This window comes from Cavia porcellus, unplaced genomic scaffold, assembly GCF_034190915.1.
Source record: "Cavia porcellus strain 051 isolate PalLab524CR breed Dunkin Hartley unplaced genomic scaffold, mCavPor4.1 scaffold_7, whole genome shotgun sequence".
In the NCBI taxonomy this organism is placed as follows: Eukaryota; Metazoa; Chordata; class Mammalia; order Rodentia; family Caviidae; genus Cavia; species Cavia porcellus.
The window spans coordinates 95,978,063-96,004,462 of NW_026947490.1; the positions used below are offsets into that span (position 1 = coordinate 95,978,063).

Genomic DNA, 26,400 nt, shown 5'->3' on the forward strand with positions numbered 1-26,400 from the left:
AATAATGAAACTAAGAACACATTTCTTAAATATACTTACGTTTCATATCCATATTTCGGGTTTTATAAACAAAGTATGTATAAATCTGTGTTGTACGTATTAAAATCTGATCTCCACTGTAGCGTATCGAGCGATACCACCAAGAACCCTAAAACACAAATAAGATTAAGCAAGAAATAAAACATGAAAACAATAATTGATGCAAAATGTTTATGGGCATATTTTCTAAATATTCATAAACTAGTAAAAACATCTGAGTATTATTTATAGTACTTTTTTGTTATATATTTCAAATTGTTTAACAAATATATATTGCCTGAAGTTTAAATACCAAGCTGCATTATTTCATATATATGATTAAAGAACTTAGGTTTTAGGTAGAAATCGATTAAACATAAAACAGGAATAAGAACACCCACTGCTAGGAACAATCTGGTTCCTAACAAACACATTTTTATTTTGTTTTGCTGTTGTTTTTGATGGTCTAGGATTGAATTCAGGATGTGTGCAGTAAGCTACATTTCCGTCTCTTATTTTTTTATGCTGAAGACAGTTTTATTAAGTTGCCTAGGCTGGGCTTAAATTTACTCTCCTCCTGCCTCACCCTCCTGAGCACCTGGGATTTCAGGCATGTAGCACTGTGCCCAACTCACGTATCTTTAATAAAAAAATTTTCAGCCCTTTTTTTGAGACAGGGTCTCACTATGCAGTTGAAACTGGGCTTGTAGCTCAGGCTGGTCTTGAACTTGCTATAATCCTCCTGCCTCAGCCTCCAGAGTGCTGGGATTATAGGTGTGTGTCATCACACCCAGCTTTAATAAACTTCTGATAAATAAATGTGGGAGCAACTTTACAACTGATGTAATACTTTCATTCACATTAACTCATAAGATTGTATCTCAAATAACACTCATATGAAGAAGACAACACAGGTTAATTACTAGCTTCACATTTTGGGATCCAGATAAATTCCAGAGTTAAAAAGCACACAATTCACAAAAATAGTAAGTGACAAAGATCATAAACTTTGTATTTCTATATTATGATACCATGTAACACATTAGTTTTTTAAAAATCGTATTTATGTTTATGTGTGTAAATGCACAGAAAGATTTGAAAGAAACTATTTAGCAATGATTACCTCTGAAAGAAATGAAGGAGATAAAAAACAATTTCATTTAAAGTTTTAAGCTTATCCATATTATCTCAGTTATATACAACTTTTGGAATAGAAAGATGCTTTTGCATACTTTAGTATCACCTTAAGAAGATCTCTAATGTATAGCTAAGTATAAGATTTTTAAATTCAAGGATTAATAAGTTACACTATAATACAAATTAAAACCTTACAGGGAGATTTCAAATATGTCTTGAAAAAAATTTGACAGAAAGAGCTCAGACTTACCACAACAACTGGCAGGATCACCATGAATGCCAATCCATATACAAGTAAAACCTAGAATTGAAGAGGAAAAAAAAGGGTAGCCTTCATCAGGCAAATTATAACAATAGTCATGAACATGTATTTTAAAGACTACAATTAGGAAGCACTAATAAAAGCACTCCTTGTGTATAATCTTCTTTAATTCTTATTATCAAACTGAGGAAGGTACTACTATGCCTTCTCTTTCTAGATATATCACCGGTAGTAAAATAAGTTACACAGCTACTGGTGGAGCTAGGATTTGACCTCTAAAACCCACACATGATTATCTATTATAAATTACCTATTAATATGCTATTTACTGATATAGATACTAGCAAAACAATTTTATATTTCCCTTCCTGTGAGTACTTCATCAACATATACCTTAGTTAGTGTCCCAGAAATAAATTATGTAAGAAACCCTAAGGCAAACTGATTCCTGTGTGTCAAGGCACCACTTCCTAATTTGCTGTTTGCTATTAGTTTCTATTGATTGTATTCCTACTGCTTGATCCTAAATCTGGCAGCTATGCCTGTCTCTATTATTCTCAGAGTACTCTAAGCAACATGAACACACTTGTAACAAGCAACACTACACTCCTAAAGATGGCCGATTTTAATATGCCATAAAATAGTCATTTTCATAACAAATTACAGGCTGTGTGGACTATTTCTATTGCTTCAAATACAGCTCTAAGATAATAATGTCAAGAAAGTTCTCGTAGGGAATCATGCATTCCTGAACAACAGGTTAAGATAATGTCTGATGCTTTAGGATTGCACCATTACTGACCTACATCGCATGTCCTACTGCCTTACATGTTTTATATGGTACTTCCAGAAGTGCTGTAGGGGCAGAGCCATCCAGGCCTTCTGGAGTTCACAGACTGCCTCAGATCCTGCACATGGAACTACAGAAGTTCATGTACCATTTAAAATATGTAACATTTAATACACATTAAATTAGTTTAAATTAGTTTAGTCTAAGTAAAGGTGAGAGAAAGAACAAGATAAAGCTTGAGTAGTGCTTAGGAGAAATGTGGCTATCATAAAAACCAGCAGTTTCCCAAATCAAAAGTAAGACTCAATATGAAAATAATTTTAACAACAATAATTTAACAACATTAAATTAACAACAATAATTTTAACAACTACTGTATCTTTAAAGTTTTAAAACTACACGCAGAACTCCTTGTCCCAAATCAGTGGCCTAATACTGGTAACCAATGTATCTGGCCACTATGTGAAACCAGCTTTCACAATACCAAGTTAAGAAGGGTGCTCCCTCTGGCAGCACGGATACAAAGTTAAAAACAGTGTAACAGTATATTCCTCCTTACAGTTCTCATTATATTACACCAAAACACATAGTACATTACAAAAACTATGGCAAACACATTACAATGTATGTTACTTAAATGTACTCACCAAAATTGAATTTTTCTGGTCAACTATCCATGCTGGCAGGGCAATTCCAAAACTTGTAGCTGAAACAAGAAGAGTATCATATCATTATGCAAATGCTAACCATTATTTTATGTATGACAATTCAAATTTTGAGAAAAAATTAGTTCTTGAAATTTTTCTTCCTAAAACAAATTCTCTTGTATGTCCTAAGTTTAGAAAATGTGTAAAATCAGTGTCTTGAGTACTTTTCTTCTGCTGCTAAGACAAAATACCTAATACATAAAGTTAAAGGAGGAAAAGTATATTTCGCTCACAGTATGTAAATTTCAGTTCATAATCAGCTGGCTCCAATGCAGAATGGCACGTGGTGGAGAGGCAACCATTCATGGTGGCAGAAGATGGCAAAAGCAACCAGGGGACAGAGATAACAAGCCTCCTTCTGTCCCTTACTTTATATTCAGGCTACCTGCTCACAGGTCAGGTATAGCACTCACATCCTTATTCCCAGCAGTGGACCATGAATCCATCACAAACTCTTGCCCTAACCACTTCTGAAAAGCCCACCCCAGAACTGCATGAGACTTTGACGGGACACAAATCATAACATTCTACCCCTGGCCCCCCAAAAAACTCATGCACTTCCCTTTATGCAAAGGCATTTATTTATTTTTTCCATCTCTAAGAGTTTCAAAGTCCTAACAGTTCAGCATTGCTGAAAAGTCCAAGTGCAAACTCTTTAGCTATGAGTCCTGCATAAATAAAAAGAAAGTCAAATACTTCGAACATTCAATGGCATAAGATACACATTTCCATTCCAAAAGGTACAAAATCAGGGATACAACAGAATGAGACCAAACCAAGTCCAAAATCCAGCAGGGCAAACATAAAGTTCTGAAGTTCCATATGCAGGATCTGAAGCAATCTGTAAGCTCCAAAAGACTTGGGTGGCTCTGCCCCTACAGCACTTTTGGACATTCTTATAGCTTCTCTCTTGGGTCTGCTCTGCTCCCTCTTTGCAATTTTCCTCAGAAGATACACACTCCTGGCTTTTTCAAACTTCTGGGGTCTCTATGGCAACTCTGACTTCACACACTGTCCCTTCAGGGCCACAGTGGCATTCAAGGCCTTCTGAAACCTGAGTGGGCGCCTTCCTGATCCCACAGCTCTTTCATCTTTCATGTACCTAAAACCAGCACCACATGGATGATGCCAAGATCTGCTGCCAGGTGGGCAGTAGCCTGGCTTTCCTCTGTTGGCTGCAGGGGTCTAGTGCCTGGAACACTGAGTACTCTGAATCCAATTCTGAGGAATGAATTCTCTAGGCTGCCACTGGAACATGGTACTGTTGGACTCTCTTCTTAAAGTCTTTCAATTTTGCAATTTTGATGCTACAAAAGGTGGTGTCCTGCTGCTTCTTGTGATACCCTTAGGCTACCTTCTCTATTCTCCTGTTCTTTCTCGGCAATCAAGATCTCGTCTGCTCTGTCTTGGCAGTCCACATCTTTACTGCAGCTTCCTTTCTGTCCAAGCTCACATTTTAAATCACCTTGTGGGGCTCTTTGCTCTTTATTTTCAACATACATCTGGCTAAAAGCTCCCAACAGTAGTCATATTATCACCTCAACATTCAACTGTCTCAAAATTTCTTCTACAAGATTAGTCCATCGCCCTTAAACTCAGTCTCAGGCAAAGTTTGTGGACACGAGCAAAATACAGACAAACTTTCTGCCAAGCCACAGCACATACTTTCTGGAGTCCAACAGCCAGTGCAGTCCTTCCCAGCAGAAATCTTCCAAGCCTGGTCTTTATGGAAAAGACTTCTATCAGACTTCCGGTCTTCTAAGCTTTGACCAGAATCTCCCATACAGTTCAGCTTAAGAGGTATTCCAGCTCTGGTTTTTCAGACAGCATCTCCAAATCATTCCAAAACTTCCCCAAAAGCCACTCCCAAAGGCTCCTGAACCACATGGTCAAATATAGTCACAAATTTCACTTCTGCTACCAAATTCTGTCTTGGTTACTTTTGTCTTGTTGCTGAGCCAAAATGTCTGACACCCACAGTTAAGACAGGAAAGATTTATTTAGTTCAGTCTGTAGAGGTTTCAGTTCATAATGGGATGGCTCCAAGGCAGAGTGGTACATGGCAGAGGGGACACAGATCATGGCAGCAGAAAACAGCAGAAGCAACAAGGAAGAGACTCTTTCCGTCCCTTGTATTATACGCAGGCTGCCTGAACCAGGCCAAGTGCAGCATTCAACCCTTAATCCCAATATTGGACCATGAATTACCACAAATTCTAGATTTGGTCACCCCTGAAAAGCCTGCCACCCCTGACTTCATGAGGCTTTGGGGTGACATCTAGACACAAACCGTTAACAGTAAAAAACAAAACGTATTTTTAATGTAACTTTATCTACTGAAATGATTAATGACAGTGACTACTCTTCTCTCCAAACCATGTCTCAAAAGTCTTTAGAAAAAGAATGAAGTATAAATCTAAATAATCTCAATTTATGTTTAACTCTTTGTGACTATAATTTTTCTACTCATAAGATTAAAATACTTTTAATCTTTTAATATAGCTAACATTTTCATGATATATACTGTAAGACCAATATTTTACACTCATTATTTACCTTGAGGTCCATCTGGATTTCCAAATTCTTCCCAATTTTTCCGAGACTCTTCATCTGTTAAACTAGCATAAAAAGAACAAAGTTGCAGAATCAAAGGGCTGCATCTGCAACATATGTACATACCAACTTACTTCTTAGAAGATACTAATTTAGAGAATGAAGAAAAGTTTGAAAACAGAAGAGAGGTGGGAGTAGGGAGCAGGAAATGCTGTGCCAACAGAAAATGCTAAATGCTGAGCCTTGATACAAAGTCCTTGTTGACCAGAAGTTCTCAAGTGAAGCGAGGTGAAGAGGGATGAAATTTAAAGGCCGTGACATTTTCTGAGAAGGCAAAGAGGGTTACTCATAATTTTTTCCCTTTCCATTTTCATGCATTTTCCAAAATTTATTCAGAGAGTATATTTACATTTTAACGATAACTGACCACATATGTTTAAAGTATGAAGAACGCATAATGTAGCTCTCTCCACAACACTGGTACCACATTCTCAAAGAAACGAATGCACAGCACTTGTAAAACTTCATTGCTGTGGAAAGGTCAATAGCATTATAAGATCAGAATTTTCTCCTAAGCCAACCACCAGTTATACTCCTAAACAACAGCTTCCTAGCCAAGGCAAAATGAAAGCAATACAGTGATTTTTAAATGACTAAATACAATGGCTAAGACAGAGTCAAATGGTTTCATTCCAGATTCCCAGTGTAGATATTAAAAGGCACTTAGAGAAATAATCCCTTCAAAAACCTTACAAAGTGATTAAGAAAAAACACGACCAAACCACAAAAACTGACCAGTAATAAGGAGTCATTCCTATAGAATTGGCAAAGATTTTGTATATGTAAAAACATAATTTTCACATTTCTATCTCCCAGAACTTAAGAGGCAACACAATCCCTCTTCAACATAGATCTAAGTTGAGAGACACAATGAAGAAATATTATCATAAGACAACAAAAAGTATACTTACATCTTTTCAGTGATTTGAGAAAATTTTTAAACATCAAATTGGTCATTCATTAAATGAGTTCCTTGACATTTTTAGTCTTTATTTAACTATAATTCCCCTATTATTTGATGCAGGATCACAATAAAATATAGGAGCCACTGAAAAGCATTTGGTTCCAAGATAATAGTAGTGCTAAGGTACCTTTTCAGCTTAGAGAAGAATATTTCTCAAAATACTTGTTTTGCTTTTCTTGTCAAACCCAGAGATTTAGCTATTTCTCTCCACATTCTGTCTCTCAATCAGACTTTTCTCGCCAAAATAATTCTGTTTTCTTCTGCCTTCCTGATAGTAACAATGAACTAGTTCTCTATACAACACCCTCAGGTTGTGCAAAATAAAGCACAGTGCACATCACAGAAACACTTCTGATTTGCAACCTACATTTGCATATACACCTGTTTATAATGACATTAACTCCAACTGCCACATGACAGGGACCATGTGAATACAAATTCAAGAAATCAGTAACTTTTTTAAAAGTAAATTTAAGAAAGCAAATGACTTTTTGCCTTTTTGGAGTCCTTCACTACCATTCCTAAGAATTAATGTGACTTCCCACCATCTAACCACACCCCTTAATGGTGTGCTCTTACGTCCTGCCTGATGCTCTCAAGAGCATCAACAACACGGAGGAGAGAAACAAATGCCAGGTTATCAGGCCACGCTCCAACTCACAATCCCGTTTCTAACCCATGATGAAGGATGAAAACCCTGGTGAATTTTTACATCACTGATGATCACAGAGCTGGAAAAGCTATGGTGAGCCTCACAATCAAGTTAAACAAGTGTGAAACTACCACTCCTAGATTCGATGTATAACTTAAAGATCTAGAAAAAGCAAAATAATCTGCTCCCATTTTGTCAGTGTGGTTTCACTGCACAATTTCACCTAGCATCATATAACATGAAGAGGCAAAATTAAGAAACACAGGGAGGGAAACCTTGGGGATTCTTTTTCTAGAAGTGTAATGCATACAAATAATAAAATGCTTCAAAAAGTGAAATGTAAAAAATAGTATTTAAACTGTGTAGAAGCTATGTGACTTCAGTATAACACAGCAAACTTCAGACCAGTGATATGATTATAATTTTCAAAAATGCAGTGAATAGAGTTTCCTAAGCATGACTGTATATCTTGACTTTTGGGGGAGAGGAAAGGATATAAATCCTATAAAGAATCTAATAAAATCTATGCCCCCAACCCTTTTTCGTTTTTTCTTTTAGATATGGTCTTGCTGTTTAGTCCAGGCTAGCCTCAAACTCACAGCAATCCTCCTGCCTCAGCTTCCCAAGTGCTGGGATTATAGACATGTAGCACCATGCCCAGCCCACCTATGCTCCCTTGACACTGGGAAAAAATGCATATTAGAAATATAATGAATTTTATATACATTAATCTAAATGCTGATATAGAGAATGGTTTCATTAAATTTTAAGATCAACCCAGAGTTAGCTACATAAAATTGGGTTATGCATTCATGTACAGGAGCACATGGAAATACATGCTTTTTAAAAAATAAAAATATCTTCAAAGTCATACCTACGCTGCCCATTTACCCCACAGCACCATATAGACAGATCTGACACATGAAAGCCCAATCTTGACTGTGTTCAGGAGAATGAAATGAACAATGCAACAATCTAATACCTTGGAAATAAATAATCCAACTGAAAAAACAGGAACAGCCCACCTAATTTATGGTCTTATAATGGGCAAATAAAGGAAGATAAAAATATTCCAAATAATCAAAGCAAATCCTAAAAATATTTTTGCAGATCAAGGACTATGTAACTGCATTGCAGAGGTTGTTTGAGTTAAGCTGGAACTACTACAGGACAGGAAGTTTAAATACATTACTCAGAACTTGTATTTACTAAAATATATACCTTTGCCTAATTTAGTTGGACTTGTACAAATCATAAGAGCACTCTAAGTTTTGGGTCCAACAATCATTTGGGATGAAAAACTGACAACTATTTATGATATTTTACATATAAAATATTCTATAACTTTATCATAAAACTAAGCTTGAAACTAAAAGCATTATTCTTCTGCACTTTTTAGGGAAGTTACCATACATAATGAAAAGAACCAGCAAAAAAAGCATGAATTTGTTACAGAAGTCCGGGAACAGAGGGACAAAAGCATAAGAATTAAGCTACAAATTAAATAATCTTGCCTATCTGATTTCATTCGGGAATCTTAAATTCCCTGAAGAAGCAATTAAGGCACAGCAATATTTATGCAAAGAGAGCAAATGCTTGAAGGAGACACACTGAGAGAGAAGAGAGGCATCAACTGAAAAACAGCAACGTGAAGGTCATCAGCTGCGCAGAAAATGCACCCACTTTACAAGTTCCTGGACAGCACTGCTTTACTATAAATCATAGTTTTCATATATGTCACCGGCAATCCACAGAAAATGCAGGCAACAGGTGCACTAAGCATGAAAACGCACAGGACACTCCCCAGTTTCTGTCATTCGCATGCCACGTTCGGTTTGCTAGAGTGTATGTGAGTCTACTGTTTATGTCTATTCTTTAAATTAGTTTGCAAAATTATACATCCCTGAGTGCTCCCTGGAACACAACAGAACAGCTCTGTGGTGAACTGGGATGATGCACCCAGCAGGAGCCCTCAGGGTTCCTGCTCTTTTATCTTTTGTAACATTAACACGCAGAGTACTTCTAATTTTATATACTCCATCTTCTCACACAAAAATGTTCCTCAAAGTTTATAAATGCACAAATGTACACATGCCATGCACTGAAACTAGTATTTTTATAATAACATACCTCACTTAACTGCATTGAATCCAATAAGGAAAACATTATGTGCATGTTCTGAAAAGATTCTTCAGTTTCTAACCAATAAAAAAGGAGAATTTAAAAATCCATACCTCAACTAGTACAATATTTGACAACAGACTAGAAATTTATCACAATGAAATTCCAGAAAGTATCTAAAAAGAAAGTAACAATTAAATTTGCCGCTAAATAGTTCAAATGAGACAAGTGCATTGTGAAAACAAGAGAAACAGATCCAGTTTAATAAAAAGCCTCAAAATGATAACAAAGTACGCATCTACCATCTTCTATTCAGAATGCTTAGAAAATAGCTCAGTTGGGGCTGCAGATTTAGCTCAGCGGGATAAGCGCCTGCCTGGCAAACGCGCAATCGTGAGTTTGATTCCCGGTACCAAAAAAAAAAAAAAGCTCAATTAACATGTCATCATTTACTATTTAATTAAACTAACATCACATGGCAAAATCATTACGCTAAGCGCCAACTCTGAATTCCTTAAAAGTTAAGGTTTAAGTACAATTTTAGAGCTGCTGAGAAGTTCCATAAATGACATGCTCAAACATACGAAGCTAGCATTTGATAAAAGCATAGGACACCTAATTTATTAAAACAGAAAACTATCTTTATCTCTCTTTAAAATGTATAATGGGATGTACCTTTTTTATACAACAGAGTACTACTCAGCCATAAAGAAGGGTAAACTTGAGACATTTCTAGGTAAATGGATGCATCTTGAGACCATACTTAAGTGAAATAAATCTGCCATGTGTAAATATTGCATTGTTTCAGTTTCTCTCGTATGAGAACCTGAAAGTCTAAATAAAGACCAAAATGTATAACACATATTATGAAATAGGTAGAACACGTTCAAATGGGAAGGGGAATTAGGGAAGGGACAGGGGAAAGGAAAGCGAAAAGAAAAAACAAGGAAGAAAAAATGGAAACTAAGTTTTTCTAAGTAAGGAGAGGAACAGGTATTAAAGGGAAGCAACAGAATAGGAGGGGAAAAGGATCAAGTTACATTATGTACAGCTACAAATCCCTATGATGAATGTGATCATTATGTGTACCTAAAATGTACCAATAAACTTATTTTTAAAAATGGGAAAAAATAAATAAGTAGATAAAATGTGCCAATGGGCCGGTAGAACTTACGCTGCATAAGCTTTTGCTATCCTCATGAACATAACTTCATCTCCTCCTTTATCTGGATGGTATTTAAGTGACAGCAAACGATACTGTTTCTTAATTTCTGCTACTGTTGCTCCCTTAAAAACAAGAAAACTTTGTCTTAGTAAAAACAAGCACCACATAAAGAAATTATTATCTCCTATTTTAAACCTATTCCAAACACAAATACTCAATATCCTGACAAGTGACATTTATTCCATTCTACAGATTTTGTCCCATAAATTTTATCTTGCATATTTTTAAATAAAAACATACTTACTTGGTCCTACATATTTACTTTACTGCAGGAAATGATGATTTGAGACTAAAACCACACATGGCCAAATTTAAATAATATAAGCACATTGATATTCAAATATCAAAAAATGATCACAGTAATTAAGACTGATTCAAAAACCCCTCAAATCAAAAGTTAACTTCTCCTGGAGAAACACAGGCTGTGATGATAACTAATGAGGTAAAAGAGAACTTAATGCTTGTAGTGTTTAGTGTTTCACTGAGTTTACAGGCCTACAGCTGGTAGTCTAATAATCTACTAAGAGGATACCAATATGCAGTATAGCATATATGGGGGTCTCCTTCTGAAGCGGTGGCAGCCATTGTTAATTCTCTATTATTTTGTTTCAAAATCCTGTATCATTCTCGTTTTGTTTGGTTGGGTTTTACTGTTTTATCTTGTTTTATTCATTGTCACTGATGACATGAGCAGCTATTTCGAAGATAGCAAAATATACCATGGTAGGCATTTTGAATTTAGTATTATTTTGAAGTCCTATATTGTATTCATTGTCTTTTTAAATTGGTTCTGTTCTGTTTCGTTTGATTTTAGTGAGTCTGAAGGTATGGGCAGCTATTCTGAAGCCAAGAGGCATTATGGTAACCATTGCTGATTTCTTATTATCTTCTTTTGAAATCCTGTGTCACTTACACTGTTTTGTTTTGATTGGCTTTATTCTGTTTTGTTTTGTTGGTTTTATTCTCTTTAAAATAAAATTTTAAAAAGTTAACTTCTCTTATAACCTACCGAATACTTGGTTTTGACTGGTTAATAGTATTTTAATGTTATGTAAACACTTAATAAATTAGCCTGTTTCCTAATCAGTCCCAATATATAACAATAATTTTCCATATAATTTTTGTTGCCCTGATTGCCCTGATTGCCAAGATTACATGCAAACTTTCTTCTACAAAGCAGAAAACCAGAAGATTAACATACTCCTTCCTTTGTACGGCTCTCTCTGGATTAAGCTATCTATTTAGTAAACCAGAAGTTAAAAACAAAACAAAGACAAAACTACCAATCTGTGGTTAGGGGGTAAAAGCTGAAAGACACTGGATTCAACCTGACCGCTAAAGAGCAACAGGACCCCAAACAAAACATGTTTTTCAAATTTGTTTTCTCTACCTGAAAAAAGCTACAGCGTTTCTACTATTAATTTCAGTTCTAATGATCTATTTTATTTCATTTCATTATTGAGACAGGGTATCACTGTGTACACTCCAGGCTAGTCTTAAACTATGTGGCCAGGCTGGCCACAAACTCAGAGATACTCTTGCCTCAACCTCCCACATACTGGGATTACAGGCACGCGGCACCACACCTTGCCCCAGTGGTAATGCTCTAATGATATATTCAAAAGACTGATTTTCTATAGGGACTAATTAATCAAATTCAATCAAGAACCTAAGAAATATACCCAATGATAGCCTGAATTTTTCTGATGATACCAGTTCCCTATAAGTCCCCTCCAGCCTTCATAAATTGCTTAAATGTCAGTTAACACAAGTTGACATGATTTGTATCATTCTAACTAAGACAAATAACCTACCAGTTTATTTATAACTTTTCATTAAACCATTCTCACACACATGTCTTTTTAACTTCAGTCCTTAATAATATGGCAATCCAAAGCTGAGGCTTTGAAAAAGCTACAACTAGAATGATAATAACATAATAAAAAATTTAACTGACCAAGGTCTGTTTCTTTTTGGCATGGACTAATTTCTTTTAGACACGGCCTTAACAATACTATATAATAAAACTACTTACAGGATCCAAATTTAATACTTCATAAGGATTGTATTCTTGATATTCTCGGTCTGTTTTGGAAACTTTGTACACAAGGAATAAGAACAATGCCCATCCTGCAAGCAGAACTATTTTTCTGTTAGGAAAAAGATAAATGAAGTACAAATAAATACAATGGAATGGCTTTCCTGTGAAGGTCTGTCTAGTCTAATGACATTTTGTCAAGGTCTGGGCATAAAAAAATACAGTTTCTCACTTACTATTAACAGAATTTCAAGTATAGAAGTTAATTCAACTTATTCATTTATTGGACTCACTTAATTACATCTATATATTATATACATTTATATAGATAGTATTCATTAAGCTATGTAAAGTGAAGAAAAGACTTTATCTTACTAAAAAGTGTAATTGCTGTAACTGCTTGGTCAAGGGCAATTTTATTTACAAATAACCGGTCAATTGTGCAAAGATGAATAAACAGCCTAATTGATAACAGTAAATCTTTGGAGACAATCTAATCTTCATTTATAGGAAACTAAGCAAGTAAGCCTTTACAAGATACACAAACCATGATACAGCTATCCGATGGAACATTCATACCCAATACAGACACACAAAGGTGTATTCATTAAAAATATAGAGAGGAACATGTAATTCTCCCCTTCAATATGTTGGGTTTAATAAGTGTTTTTAAAGGACCACTGCTGGAGTCCGTTTTGGAGAGGCTAAAGAAAACAGAAACACATATACTCTGAACACTCCCTGTCAATAGGTTTGAAAGCTCTAATGAAGAACATACCCTTCCCATCTATAACTGCACTTCAAGAACTTTGGAAAAAAATAATCTAGAATTAAGTGTATATAATATAAAAGGGTAGTGAAACAAACCAGTAAAATCATACAGTGAAATACTTTCAGGCCACAAAAGTAAAAGTTGCTGTGTTGAATGTAAAAGAGAAAACCACTTTCAAACTCTGTAAAATACACTTTCTGTAAATAAAATAGGAACTAAAAATAAGTATATAAAGTAATCATTGTATCAGCAGTAGCTATCTTTAGGTGATAAAATGAAATGATTATTTTTATATGATCCTCTCATAGCAATTTGTTATACCAAACAGGATTTGTTAAAACAAAAACAAAATTAATCACAGGAGTACAAAGAGACTGAACTGTCTTCCAAACTGTAAAATCTTACCAGTGTTTAATTCTTACGGTAAGAACGAGCTTAAAGTGCATTCCAACCCTCTCATCTGGAATCATGTGGAGTGATAACTTCCTACTCACCTGCTTACCTTTATCATCCTAATTTTTCAAACAAAACCAACCCCTCATTTTCCCAATGTGTGTTAAGGTTTCACAACCATCATGCTTTTTGGACTCCGATCTTTCTACCAAAAATTCCTATTCCCCCTCTCTACCTCCAGCAATTCCATTCATCCTTTAAGACTCGACACAAGCCCCTCCTAGGTAGAGTTAAAAGCACTGCACCACAGTGATACACACATATCCATGTTTACAGCAGCACAGTTTATAAGAGCTAAATCTTGGAAACAGCCCATACGCCCATCAACAGATGAATGGGTAAAGAAAATGTGGTATTCATATACAACGGAGTACCACTCTGCCATAAAGAAGGACGAGCTTCAGTCATTTGTAGGAAAATGGATACACCTCCGGAACATAATCTTAAGTGAAATAAACTGGACACAAGTCTAAAATATCACCGTGCCACTGGGCACCATGGTGGTGCACACCTGTAATTCCAGCACTCAGGTGGCTGAGGTAAGAGAATCACCGAGAATTCAAGGCCAGCGTGGACTACATAACTGAGCTCAAGGCCAGCCAATACTACACAGTGAGACTTTGTCTCATAAAAGGTGAAGGGGAGTCAGGCAAAGGGGAAAAGAGAATAAAAGGAAAAAACAGAAACAAGGACGGGGATTTCGCTCAGCGGCATCAAGTGCCTGCCTCACAAACTCAAGGCCATGATCAAGAGTTCACTCTCCAGGACGAAAACAAAACAAAACCCAGAAGCAAAGCTTTAGTAAATGCGGAAGGGGTGAAGGGAAAGAAGAGGACAGAAAAAAAAAGAAGGCATGTACAGGTACAAATGTCCTTTGATCAATATGATAAATACATATGAGAAATATACACTAACAAAAAATATAAAGTAAAACAATACGAATGATCTACCTTCAAGAAGCAATCCTTAACTTCTCCAAGATGAGCAACAGGAGACGATAATTATAGGCACAAAGAGCATAAACCAGAACTTTTTCTCCTGACTTGTTTGGAGTGTTCTGGGCACTGGATCTCACTCAGTTTTGTATCAAGCTGGCAAAAATTTCCACAACCACTAACCATGCTCTCTCTTTTTTTTTTTTTGTCTTTTTCGTTTTTATCAGTACCAGGGATCAAACTCACGACTGCCTGCTTGCAAAGCAGGCGCTTATGCTACTGAGCTAAATCCCCAGCCCCCTAACCATGCTCTCTTTAACTTCCTGAGAGCCAAAGCAAAGATGGAAAACATAATGGACGACATCACGCTCTGTGCCAGATCTCCTCGGACCACACTTGGTTCCTCTGAAACAGGCCTTCTCCCTGCACGCAGCTTCAGCAATTACTATCTCGTGAAATCACACATTTTTTTCTGTAAGCACGTTTTATATGTCATTTTGGAAACAACTTCTAATTATTATAAACCTCAATTTCAGGAATGCTTTGAAAAGAGAAACATCATACAACTCTTGGTTTTCAAAGTACCCTTCAAAATCAAGTAGCAAAAAAAATTTTTTTGAAAGTTTCTAACCTTATCTAAATTGTTACTGGAATCTAATTACTTTTTTCATCTACACTTTGATTTAAGTAAATCAGTTCGTTAAACACACAAAAAAATAAAATAACCTCAGAAGTGTTTTTAGTCTTTTTTTCTTAAAATGAGATTTATGTGCCAAAAAAGTATTAAACAAAACTAGTTTTTTAAAAAAAGGATTGAGAGGTAAAAAAATACTGTCCCTAATGTTTCACAGCTTAACTCAATATGAAAGCCAACAGCAAAGATAACAAAAATGAACAGAAAGCTGCCCTGTCAAGCCTAACTGTGCCTTTAGTTTCACATCTCTGATTAACACTTACGAGCAAAGCTGAGTTTGCCTCTCTTTACAAAGGAACTAACCAAGATAGTCAAAGCTTACGAAGAAATACAGTTTAATCCCCCTGAATTAACACAGAATCCAACAGACTTACTCTCAGTGAACACGCCAGTGCCCTGTTTAAAAGTATCCTGTCAAAAAAAAGCATGGCTAGGTTGCTGGCTCTGCAAATTTTAGCTGCGTGAGCTCGGGCTTTCTAAATCTCAGTCTGAGAAAAGCAAAAATTTACTTTTGTAGTTAACACAGACTTAAATAAGATAACAATAAAGTACTTCTCATACCGTATGTGCTCAATAAACTTTAATTATCACCCTTAAGTTCCAACTTGACCATGTCACTGCCATGCTTTTGAAATTTTTAAAAGATTTCCCTATAAACTTTAACATAAAACTCAAATCACAACTTACATAAAGTCTTCATTCAAAATGTGACTTATTTTTGTCTCCACCCCTGGATTCCAAAGCCACCATATTCAGACACCTCTCAGACTTACTAATTATCTTACTTCTGTTATAGTCCACAAATTATTTACAGACACATGTCCTAGTGATCAATGTACCCTTATTTTGTATGATACCTAGAAAAGATTAAAAGCAGTAAGTATGCTTTTTACTGAAATTACTTACTTTACAGTGGGGATAATATTTGGCTGGGGTTTTAACAACCGCAAACGATACCACATACATCTTCCATATACTTTTCTGATATTCTTTAGTCGAATTTGCTCTGTCAAGAAAAAAAATAAGTTAAGCCATTTCTCACAGTGAAATCAAAACCAGAGCTAGTATCGTACCATCATTACTACGTTGATATCCTACACAAAATGATATCTATTTGAATAACCTCTAGGAAAATTTACTAGGCAGCTATTCTGTATGAGAATTAATGTCTGTCTGTCTGTCTGTCTGTCTCTCTTTGATCATAGGAATCAAACTCATGACCTCACACCTGGCAGGCAGGCACTGTGCTGCTGAACTCCCCAACCCAACTTCTCTTTGAATATATGTAAAAACCCATTTGAACCCAAACTACTTAGTTACACAATCAGTACTTTTGAGCAACTCTCTTCTTGTATATAAAAAAAGTATGAAAGAGTTAAAACACTGCTTATTAAAGAAGCTAAAGCAGGCATGGTGGCACAGTCCTGTAACCCCAGCACCCAGAGGCAGAAGACCACCATGAGCCTGGGGCCAGCCTGACCTACTTATCTATCTACACACACAAAAAAGAAAGGAAAACACAGGCTTTTTGGTTTGCATTTTAGCTGATCGTGGTAGCACACGTCTGCAACCCAAGCACTTGGGAGGCGGAGAGGCAAGAGGATTGCTAGGAGTTTAAGGCCAGCCCAGGTTACAAAGTTGAGTTCAAGGTTGTCTAAACTACATAGCAAAACCTTGTCTCAAAAAGACAACCAAAAAAAAAAAATTGCATTCAAATTAAGCTTTTACAATCTCCCACTTTCAATATAAAATCAAGGAAATATCTGATAAGGTGTCATAAGAACCACGCTCATGTCTCTCCACGAACCAGACCGCTTGATCTATATAAGGACCGGTCCCCTCATGCCCCCAGGCAGGAGTAGCATATATAATTTTCAACACACGTGATCCTGTATAATCTGTACTTGTAGCACCATGTGCACCACTCTTCTAACCTAGAAATTAACTCTTTAGGAGAATCCATAAACAGTGTCATGGTACCATTTACTAAATATTCATGGGACACATTCCAAATTGCTGTGTAAGACCTCAAGTTAAACACCACTAAGTCTAATGAAACAGCTAGAAGTATAAAATAAATTCCAAAGTCATAAATCAATTTTTTGATTTAAATAACAATATAAAGAGGGGCAGTAGCATGTCTACAGTTCCAGCTACTCGGAATGCTGAGACCGGAGGGCCCCAAAGTCAAGACCGACCCGTGCAATTTAGTGAGGCCCCGTCTCAAAATAAAAAGGCACTAGAAGTTTAGCTGAGGGGTGAACTACTTGTCTAATGGATAAAGAACTAGGTTCAATATGTAGTACCAAAAACAATAGTAAAATACACAAACATGTATCATGATCATGATGTACTATGACTGCTGTAAGCAAATGCACTTTAGTGAAGCCAGAGACAGTCTGGGTCTCAGGAAGGTTACAGGTATGGTCATACGTCATAAACTATACAGTGTTCTTGTTACAGGTGATACGGATCTATCTCAGACAATCTGCTGTAATATAACTGAATAAACTCTTAGCACATATTCATAGAACCCAAGAAAACTGAACAAGTATTTCCCAGAGCTGAGGTCTTCAAACTTGTTTGTATGCTTACCACAAAAGAAGGATCACATACCTTCTTGCAGATTTCTTATTTAGCATCTAAAATTTTTCAACATAATTTAAGAGTTACAAAAGATGTAATTCCTGACATAAGGTTGTTATTTTAAAATAAGTTTCATCATTTTTCAATGAACTCAGTGAATTCTAAAGACAACAGGAATTTCATACCTACCATAAGTATTCATAAAAATTAATAAAACTATTCTAATTTCCCCACATGATTTATCCTAATGTAATATATTTTTACTCTGGTAAGTCATTTCTCATAATGCTGAAATATACTTCTTAAATTATTTTTATTTCCTGTTACTATGAATTTTTTAACTTTAAGAATCTTCAGAAAAGATGAAAAAAATTCAAGAAATAATATCCATCAAGTAACTGTTAGCATTTTATAGCTCTTAGCTGTTTTTCTATTTCTTTTCCTTTTTAATCTCAGTTATTTTAGGGTAAGATGCAGACATCAGTACACTTCACCTCTAAATGCTTTGGCAAATATCACCAAAGAACACTGGTAATGAGTCTATCACACTAAAGTCTAACATCCATAAGGTTTTACATGTAAATTTTCTGGCACCATTTTTTTGATGTTAACCAAGATAACATACGTGTTATAAATAAATTATAAAATGTTTTCACTTACAAGCAACTTGTAAATATCCCAGATATTTAAAAGGGTTAAAAACTAACCTGTATTTTAAATAAAAAGTCTACAATTGAGACTATGGCTCAATGTTTGGTAAAACAGCTTTATCTTTAAGAATATTTCCCCTAAAACTGAAGTTATGTTTACCTCAACGAATTTACAAAAAATATAATCTGGGTAACCTAACTGGCAAAAGCAATCTCCGTTGAAAAACCAATCACAGAACCAGGCCTCAAGGGAGGAGATCCCAGTCGGGAACCAGCACCATGCGCAGTCCCTGCGGCTTGGGGAGAGCTAGTACTACTGTTTCCTGGGAAACAAAACTGCCTCCAATTTAATCAAATTCTTCCTCTCCCTCCTTCCTCCCCAGCTCGGTTCTCTATTATACCAGGCGCTTTAAAAGCAAGGTCAATGACATGACCTGAGATCAGGAACACAGGGAGAAGAAAGGTTGGGAGAAAAAATAAGTAAAAAGAATTATTATTTTCCATTTCCCTAAAACTATAATTGAGGTGGGGAATCATTGTATATCCAAGCACTTGCAGAAAACAGGGAAATGAGGGTAGTTTTGTTATTTATTTTAAAAGATTAAAAAAGCCAAACAACAAAAAAGCTTAAGAGAAGACAGCCCCAAACAAGATCAATTAATGCTTGTTTGGTATTCCTGGTGTCATCTGAAGGCAAAACAAACAAGTCAATCAGTTAATTAACATATTACATAAGCATCCCTTGAAGTGTATCTCACAATTGTTAAACTGTCAGTGTAACCAAGTTTTGGAAAGAATACTTTAAAAATAAAAATGGTTACAGTATAAACATAAAAAACATATCTATAGGATGATCAAAACACCTATTACATAATCCTACATTTACTATGCTTTGGAAGAAATTTTCCAGTGTTGGTAACATAATTCACAATCAAAAGCACTCCATTCCAAATAAGTGCAAATGAAACACCTGCATATTCTGGAAATCTGCTGGATGACTCAAAAAGTACTGTAGCTGTTTGTACAGGTATGCTGGTGCTCACCCATATAGTCCCAGTTTATCAGGAGTGTGAAGACAGAAAGAGCCCTTGAGCACACGAGCACAAGGCCAACCTAAGCAACACAGCAAAATCCCATTCCAAAAAGAGCAGGAGGAAAAAAACCAAAACAACAAAAAAACCTTTGATAATAGCAAACAGAACTAAAGTCAAATACACGAGGAATTTGCAAATACTGTATTTCCAGAAATGTCAGGGGATAAACTAAGCAATACACTTCTTGATATGTGATTTTAAAATATGCAACTAAATTTATAAAGTAAAAATTTTAAGATGACAGGACTTCATCTCTGAAAGGGTATTTAAACTAGTCAAAAGACTTTTTCATCTCATTACTAGTTGGGAAAAGCCAGGCAGTTGGCTCACACCTGCAATTCTAGCTGTTTGGGAGCTTGAAGCAGGAGGATCTCAAGTTCAAGGCCAGCTGGAGCAACCTGGCAATATTTTGCCTACCTGGAGTTTAAATGAATGGTAGGTTGCCTGCCTAGCATGTTTGAGGCCCTAGGTTAAACCCTCACCATCAGAAAAGAATAAAGGAAAGGAAAACTCAGGCCCATCCCACTGTTCCCAGTGAACTGCACGCTGGTTACAGACAGCTTTCTCTCCGTTTACCCTCACCATACTCGCCACACTTCTGCCACTAGATCTTCTGTTCCTGGAACACACCAAACCTCTGCACACAACTTTTATACCCAACCATTTCTCCAGCCTGAAATAGGATTTTCCTCTATTCTTTAGAATTTGAGAGGGCTGGTTCTCCTTTGTCACTCAATTCTCAATTTGAAATCACCTCGTTAGGAATATATTCTGTAAATTCTACCTTTCTTCATAACATTTATTGCTGTGTGGTGTATTTTATTGTTTTCTCTCTCTTCAACACTCCAAAATGTAAATACCAGAAAAACACAGGGTCTCATTAGCACAGTAACACAAGGGACTAGGCTTGAATTCACTAGGTAGCCCAGATCCTCTTTCCTCAGCCTCCCAAGTGCTGGGATTATAGATGTGCACCACCACGCCTGCTGTTCACTATTCACCCCTATATGAATGTCTAACACAATGGCCTTGGAAAATGGTAGCACTTAATACATATTTGTTAAACATCTTGACCATCTCATTTACACCTCTCACTCTGGAAGTAAGTATTGTTATTGTTGTTGCTATTATTGTAGCTCAAAAAAATTATTCTAATTACTATTTTAAAAAAAACCTGAGGCTCAGAGAGATTAAATAACTTATTCAAAGTTACAGTTGTTACCTAAAGAAAAGCAAATACTATTGTGGATTAGGAATGGAGCTTTACCAAGGTTCAGATTCATAGCATGTGCTTTTGAATTAGCCATTTTATTACAACAGGTTTCCTCTAATAAAAAATAACTACAACATCTAGACAGTTCCCAAAAGCAGCCAAAATACACTGTGTTCTTGTTCTCATTAACTACATTTATCTCAATTACATCTCCAAAACAGAAACTATGATATAAAGAAATCTAAGCCAAGAAATCCAAGAGCAAAGGATAGAAACACTTAAATGTTACCACTAATAAAAGCACAGTTAAAAACTTACAAAAAACAACTACCAGAAAAAACTACAAGAACTTCAGCATTAAAGAATACTGAAGATAAAGCAACACACAAATTGGGGAGCCAAGGAGTAAACGGGCCTCCATACTGGGTGCTCCTCAGCGGTTCCTGTGTCGGAAGCTTAAACCCGGGGTGGCAATTTTGGGAGGTGAAAGGAATCTAAGTGAACCCTAGTGAAAGGTCCTTAGGTGACTGAGGACACGTCCTCAGAAGGACTGTGATGAAACTGTCTCTCTGGCTTCCTGTTTCAGGATCCTTCTTACCCCATGTGCACAGCCAGCCACGTTTGGACTTGCTGTAGACACTGCTATGCTGTTTAGACTTTCAACCCCCAGCACTGTGAGCTAAATAAACTTCTTGTTTTTAATAAAGTCAGCCTGCCTTGGAAATTTATTGCAGTAACACAAAATAGAATACACAGCTCTTTTTCATTTTCATTAAGTTTATTACAGCAGTGTCAACATTCAAGAGAAAAGCAAGGCCAGGCATGAGGGCAAACAGTGCAATCCTAGTATTTGGAAGGCTGAGGCAGAAAGATCACTGTGAATTCAAGGCCAACCTGGGCTACATAGTGAATTCAAGGTTAACCTGTACTACATAGTGAGAGCCTGCCTCAAAAAACAAAAACAAAACAAAACAAAAAAAGAGGAAATCAAACATCTCTCTTTTATCTCTTGGATGCAGAGATTCTTATCATCACCTATCTCTAAGCCAGAATAGTAAAGAGAGAAGATGAGGCGCTTTTTCAAGCTGCATTCCAGGAACTGAATAAAGCACGCTGGAGAATTCTAAAACATTACAGTGCACTCCAAGTGAGGCTGAGAAAATGTCATCTACTCCTTGGCGTGCTCTTTCACAGGGCCCAAAGCCCTTTCAGAAGGTCCTCTACCCTGACATCTTGTCTCCCGATAGTGTATCTACCCCGGTAGTACATTCTTCTTCCAATCTTCTCTCTTCTGTTTTCTAACCTTAATCTACAATCTATAGAACAAGCCCAAAGTTAAGCATTTCTGAAACAGGGCAAAAGGAACAGAGAAACTCAGGGCTGGGGTGCAGCTTAGTGGTACAGTGTGTGCTGAACATGTATGAGGCACGAAGTTCAAAATGCTCAGCAGCAGGAAGAGCGGGATGGGCGCAGCCACACTCAAGCAGTATGAAAGTCAACAAATGATACCTAAGAGAGGAACTAAAACACAAGGGTGTGGGTCTCAGCAGAATCTTAAAACACCACATACAGTAAACCCCCTGAGCTAAAACACTTCTAGAGATAAGGGACAGAAAGTATCTTGAACAAGATCACAACCATAACCAGTGACTGTTTTGATTTAAATATGAAGCATCCCCCTAAGACTCATGTATTGAGGGCTCCATTCCCAGGGAAGCAATGTTCAGAGGTGAGGCCTAAGACAAGTGACTGCATGATGAGGTCTCTTAACTTCATCAAGGGATCAATCCACTGATGACAATCTGATGGCATTACTAAGAGGTGATGGAAGCAGAAAGAGGGGCTTAGTTGAAGGAACTGATCACAGAACATGGCCGTAAGGACCGTATCTGGTCCCCAGCTCTTTTCCCTGGCTCTTTCTCTCTCTCTCTCTCTCTCTTCTTCCTGGCTGCCAGGAGGTGAGCAGCTTTCCTCTACATTTCTCACTACACTTCTGACTTGGAGCAAGCCATGGGCTGAAACCTCTGAAACCAACCTTTCCTCCTTTAAGTAGTTTATGTCGGGTATATTTTCCATTCATCGTTGTATCATCTGCTGTGCTTGTGTTCAGTCAGTAACAACTAGACTTAACTATACAAGCAAAAATCTGGAGGTAAAAAGACTTAGCATACACATGAGAAAAGTCTCTGTCCACACAGAGACAAACATAGTGCCAAAATTGAGAGAACAGGCCTTTCAAAAAACAATGTGATGGTGACATGATATAACATCATTCATCAACAGAGAATGTAGAAACAAAAACTTTTTAAAAGGAAATCAGATACATATAGAGACAAACTGGGATCTTCTTTTTTTTTTTTTTTTTGGTCTTTTTTGTTTTTATCGGTACTAGGGATCGATCTCACGACTGCCTGCTTGCAAGGCAGGCGCTTATGCCACTAAGCTAAATCCCCAGCCCCGATCTTCTTTGTCTGAATAAAAAGCATGATTGAAGGAACAAACAACTGAGCAAATGAAAATATATCTATCTTTATTTCTCAGATTCTCCCCAAATCAAGCAAGGATGCAACATAACCTTTAAATGAGAGCATTTTTATATCATTTGGTTATTAACCCATTCTTGACTACATCTATAAAGTCTAAATATTGTATTCTAGGTCCTTCTGCCACCAAGTTTCCAGCTGGTTTCCTCCATGAAGGACGTAAGTACACATATACTATTATATGTCTGATACTCTGTTAGGGTAGACTAGAGATGGAGTTTTTCTTCACAACAGCTCAAACATTTATTAGATCTCTAATATCCCTTCAAGATGTAAAGTCTAGGGAAGGGAAAGGGAATGAAGAAAGGAATTAAGATGTGTTATGTATGTATCTCCGTGTACCTACTTCCCATGAAGAATGTAAACATTATGTACTACAAACATAGTAAAATAAACTAAAAAAAGGCTGTACGCTCTAAGCTGTAAGCTAATCTGTGTCACAGACTCACTCAAGAGACCAATATAACCTAACTTACTCTAAAAACAAAAACAACTTTATATCCCTATCCTTTTTACTGCATTCAATCCCCAAAATAATTGAGCCAATCATCAAGTAATTTTCAAGGGGTGCAAGAAATAAGATGAAAATGAGCAAATAAGTAGTCCAAGCTATCTTAGATTCTCTGTCCTCGCTAGTCCTGCCTCTGCATTCTGACCTCAGGGGAGCACATTCTGAAACAGACTCCCCTCTCCATCTAGCTTCTCTTTATCCAGAACCCAACACCTTCCACCCCACCCACCAAACCGTTCTCCACACAATGTTCCACAAAAATAGAACTGCCCATATGTGATAACTCTTCTTAAAACCCCCACTGTTTACCAAATAACTTACATGGTAAAGTATAGACTTCTTAAAATGACTTTCTCAACCCTAAGTCAAATCACATTTCAAACCTGTTACCATTCATTGAACATGTCAACCTTTGTACATGCTCCCCGCGGATGCAGTGTCCTTCTCCTATTTATCTTTCAAGATCTGTCCCAAATCACCTCTTCTGCATGAAATACTTCCTAAATCACAAAACAGTAATTCACTCCTGTTCCTCGTCCCCATGCCACCTTCCACCTGCCATTCTAATCCTTACCATAGGGTATCGTACGTACTTAATCACGGAAGACAGTAGAGCCCTCAAGAAGCCACCAAGAGACAGGAAAAAAAAAAAATCACAAAAACATTAAACACAATGGAAATAGCACTTTTGATGAGATCTGCAACACTGCCTGACAGACAGGGCACCCGTGTCTAGCCAGAGAACACTCTGGAACCATTAAAGAAATCCTGGAGACTTCCTAGTCTGTGGGCGGCAGTGTGGACAACCAGCACCCTCATGACATCACAGATAACTCAACAATGGTGCTGTGGATTCCCAGCTGGCTAAGAAGCATAACAAAATATTTCAATAAAAAGATGATTTGAGGAAAAAAAAAGTTTAAAAAAAAAAAGCCACTGGCAGAATGGGTAGTAATGTGTGATCACCCAGGGACACAGCTCAGTGGCACAATGCCTGCCTTGCAAGCATGATGTCAAGTTCGATTCCTAACACCACAAAAAAAAAAAAAAAGTGATCCATGTAAATATGCTATCTATAAGAGATTCACAGAGATTAAAAGTGAAAAGATGAAAAAGATATTGCAATGCAAACAGTATATATCCAAAAGACAGGAAGGGTAGCTATAGGAACAGACAAAATGTATTTCAAAGCAAAAAATGTTATAAAATAATACTATATATTAGTAGTAAAAAGTTTGATAGAGGAAGATATAGCAAGGATAACACCTATGTACTTACTGACCATCAAAATATGATGAAATAAATCATAAAACTCAAGGAAGAAACAGTTTCACAATAGTGGCTGGAGACTTAACTTTCCCTTCTCAACAGCAGATAAAGCAACCAAACATGGTAAACAGAGTTTCACTTGATAAACTGATTCACAGAGACATAAACAGAAATGCTTTCCCAATAAGAATCACATTTTCATCACGTGCACATGAAGTATTTTACAGGAAAAACCATAAACCAGGCCTTGAATTAAGTCTCAATAGTGTTAAGAAGATACCACAGATTCCATACAAAATACCTTTTCTCTGATCATGGGTGACCTTAATAATCAGTAACAGAAGTATAATTGTTATAATGGAAATAAGATTTACAAAACTATGGAAATTAAATACTATACTCTGCATCAATGGATCAAAGAAATCACAATTAGAAAATTTTCAGATGTGGATGAAAACGAAAATGCCACATACCAAAATGACTTACTGTACCCGGGGTTCAAGGGGGACATTTGTAGCTATACCTACGTAAAATCACCCTTTGGGGAGGATGAAGGCGAAAGGGACTGCACAGAACCAAATGTTTATAGGGGGTGATTTGGGAGATGCAACTGCAAGCAACTTTTGTTCTCATCTTCTGTGCTTTTCTGAATTCAGTATATGCAGTTGAAGAAAAATGTTACACTTAAAAGCCAGACTCTAATATGTAGAAGAATGATCTAACATAAAGTTAAAGCTCAAATATTTGCTAAATTAAAATTTATACAATGTGTATAGGTTTAAGCATGTTTGTATATATTTCTTTCTTGCATCTCATATTCACTTCTGGGTAGAAAAAGGGCAAATTATTATTACTATCCCTAGAAAATGGGGCTCAGGAGTTCAGAGATAACTAAATGACAACCAGGCTGGAACCTAAAAGCTTTTCAAATTCAGGGTATTTATTTTTACTATACTACTTCACACTGAACTGGATTCTTATTTACATTCCCAAGTAAGAGAGATGATTCACTTATATACTGTTTGAGAGGAGACAAGCACAGAATGAAGAAATGTAATTTTATAAAGCTTTAATTCTTCCAAACACCAAAAAACCAAATTTGAGTATTTAAGCACCCAATCAAAACGAATGTACATCACTATGTAGCAGACGG

The 26,400-nt window shown here is 36.5% G+C and overlaps 1 protein-coding gene across 1 annotated transcript in view; it reads right to left on the bottom strand.

Moving 5' to 3' along the window:
* The window catches only part of Sec63 (SEC63 homolog, protein translocation regulator), a 60,775-nt gene that overhangs the window by 29,478 nt on the left and 4,897 nt on the right, over positions 1 to 26,400 (bottom strand). The window contains exons 2-8 of the mRNA XM_063253973.1: positions 16,288 to 16,387; positions 12,525 to 12,639; positions 10,439 to 10,551; positions 5,471 to 5,532; positions 2,855 to 2,913; positions 1,406 to 1,456; positions 40 to 148 (exon numbers count right to left, since the gene is read on the bottom strand). Of these exons, the coding sequence (XP_063110043.1) occupies positions 40 to 148; positions 1,406 to 1,456; positions 2,855 to 2,913; positions 5,471 to 5,532; positions 10,439 to 10,551; positions 12,525 to 12,639; positions 16,288 to 16,387 (609 nt within the window). The remainder of the gene's footprint in view (positions 1 to 39; positions 149 to 1,405; positions 1,457 to 2,854; positions 2,914 to 5,470; positions 5,533 to 10,438; positions 10,552 to 12,524; positions 12,640 to 16,287; positions 16,388 to 26,400) is intronic.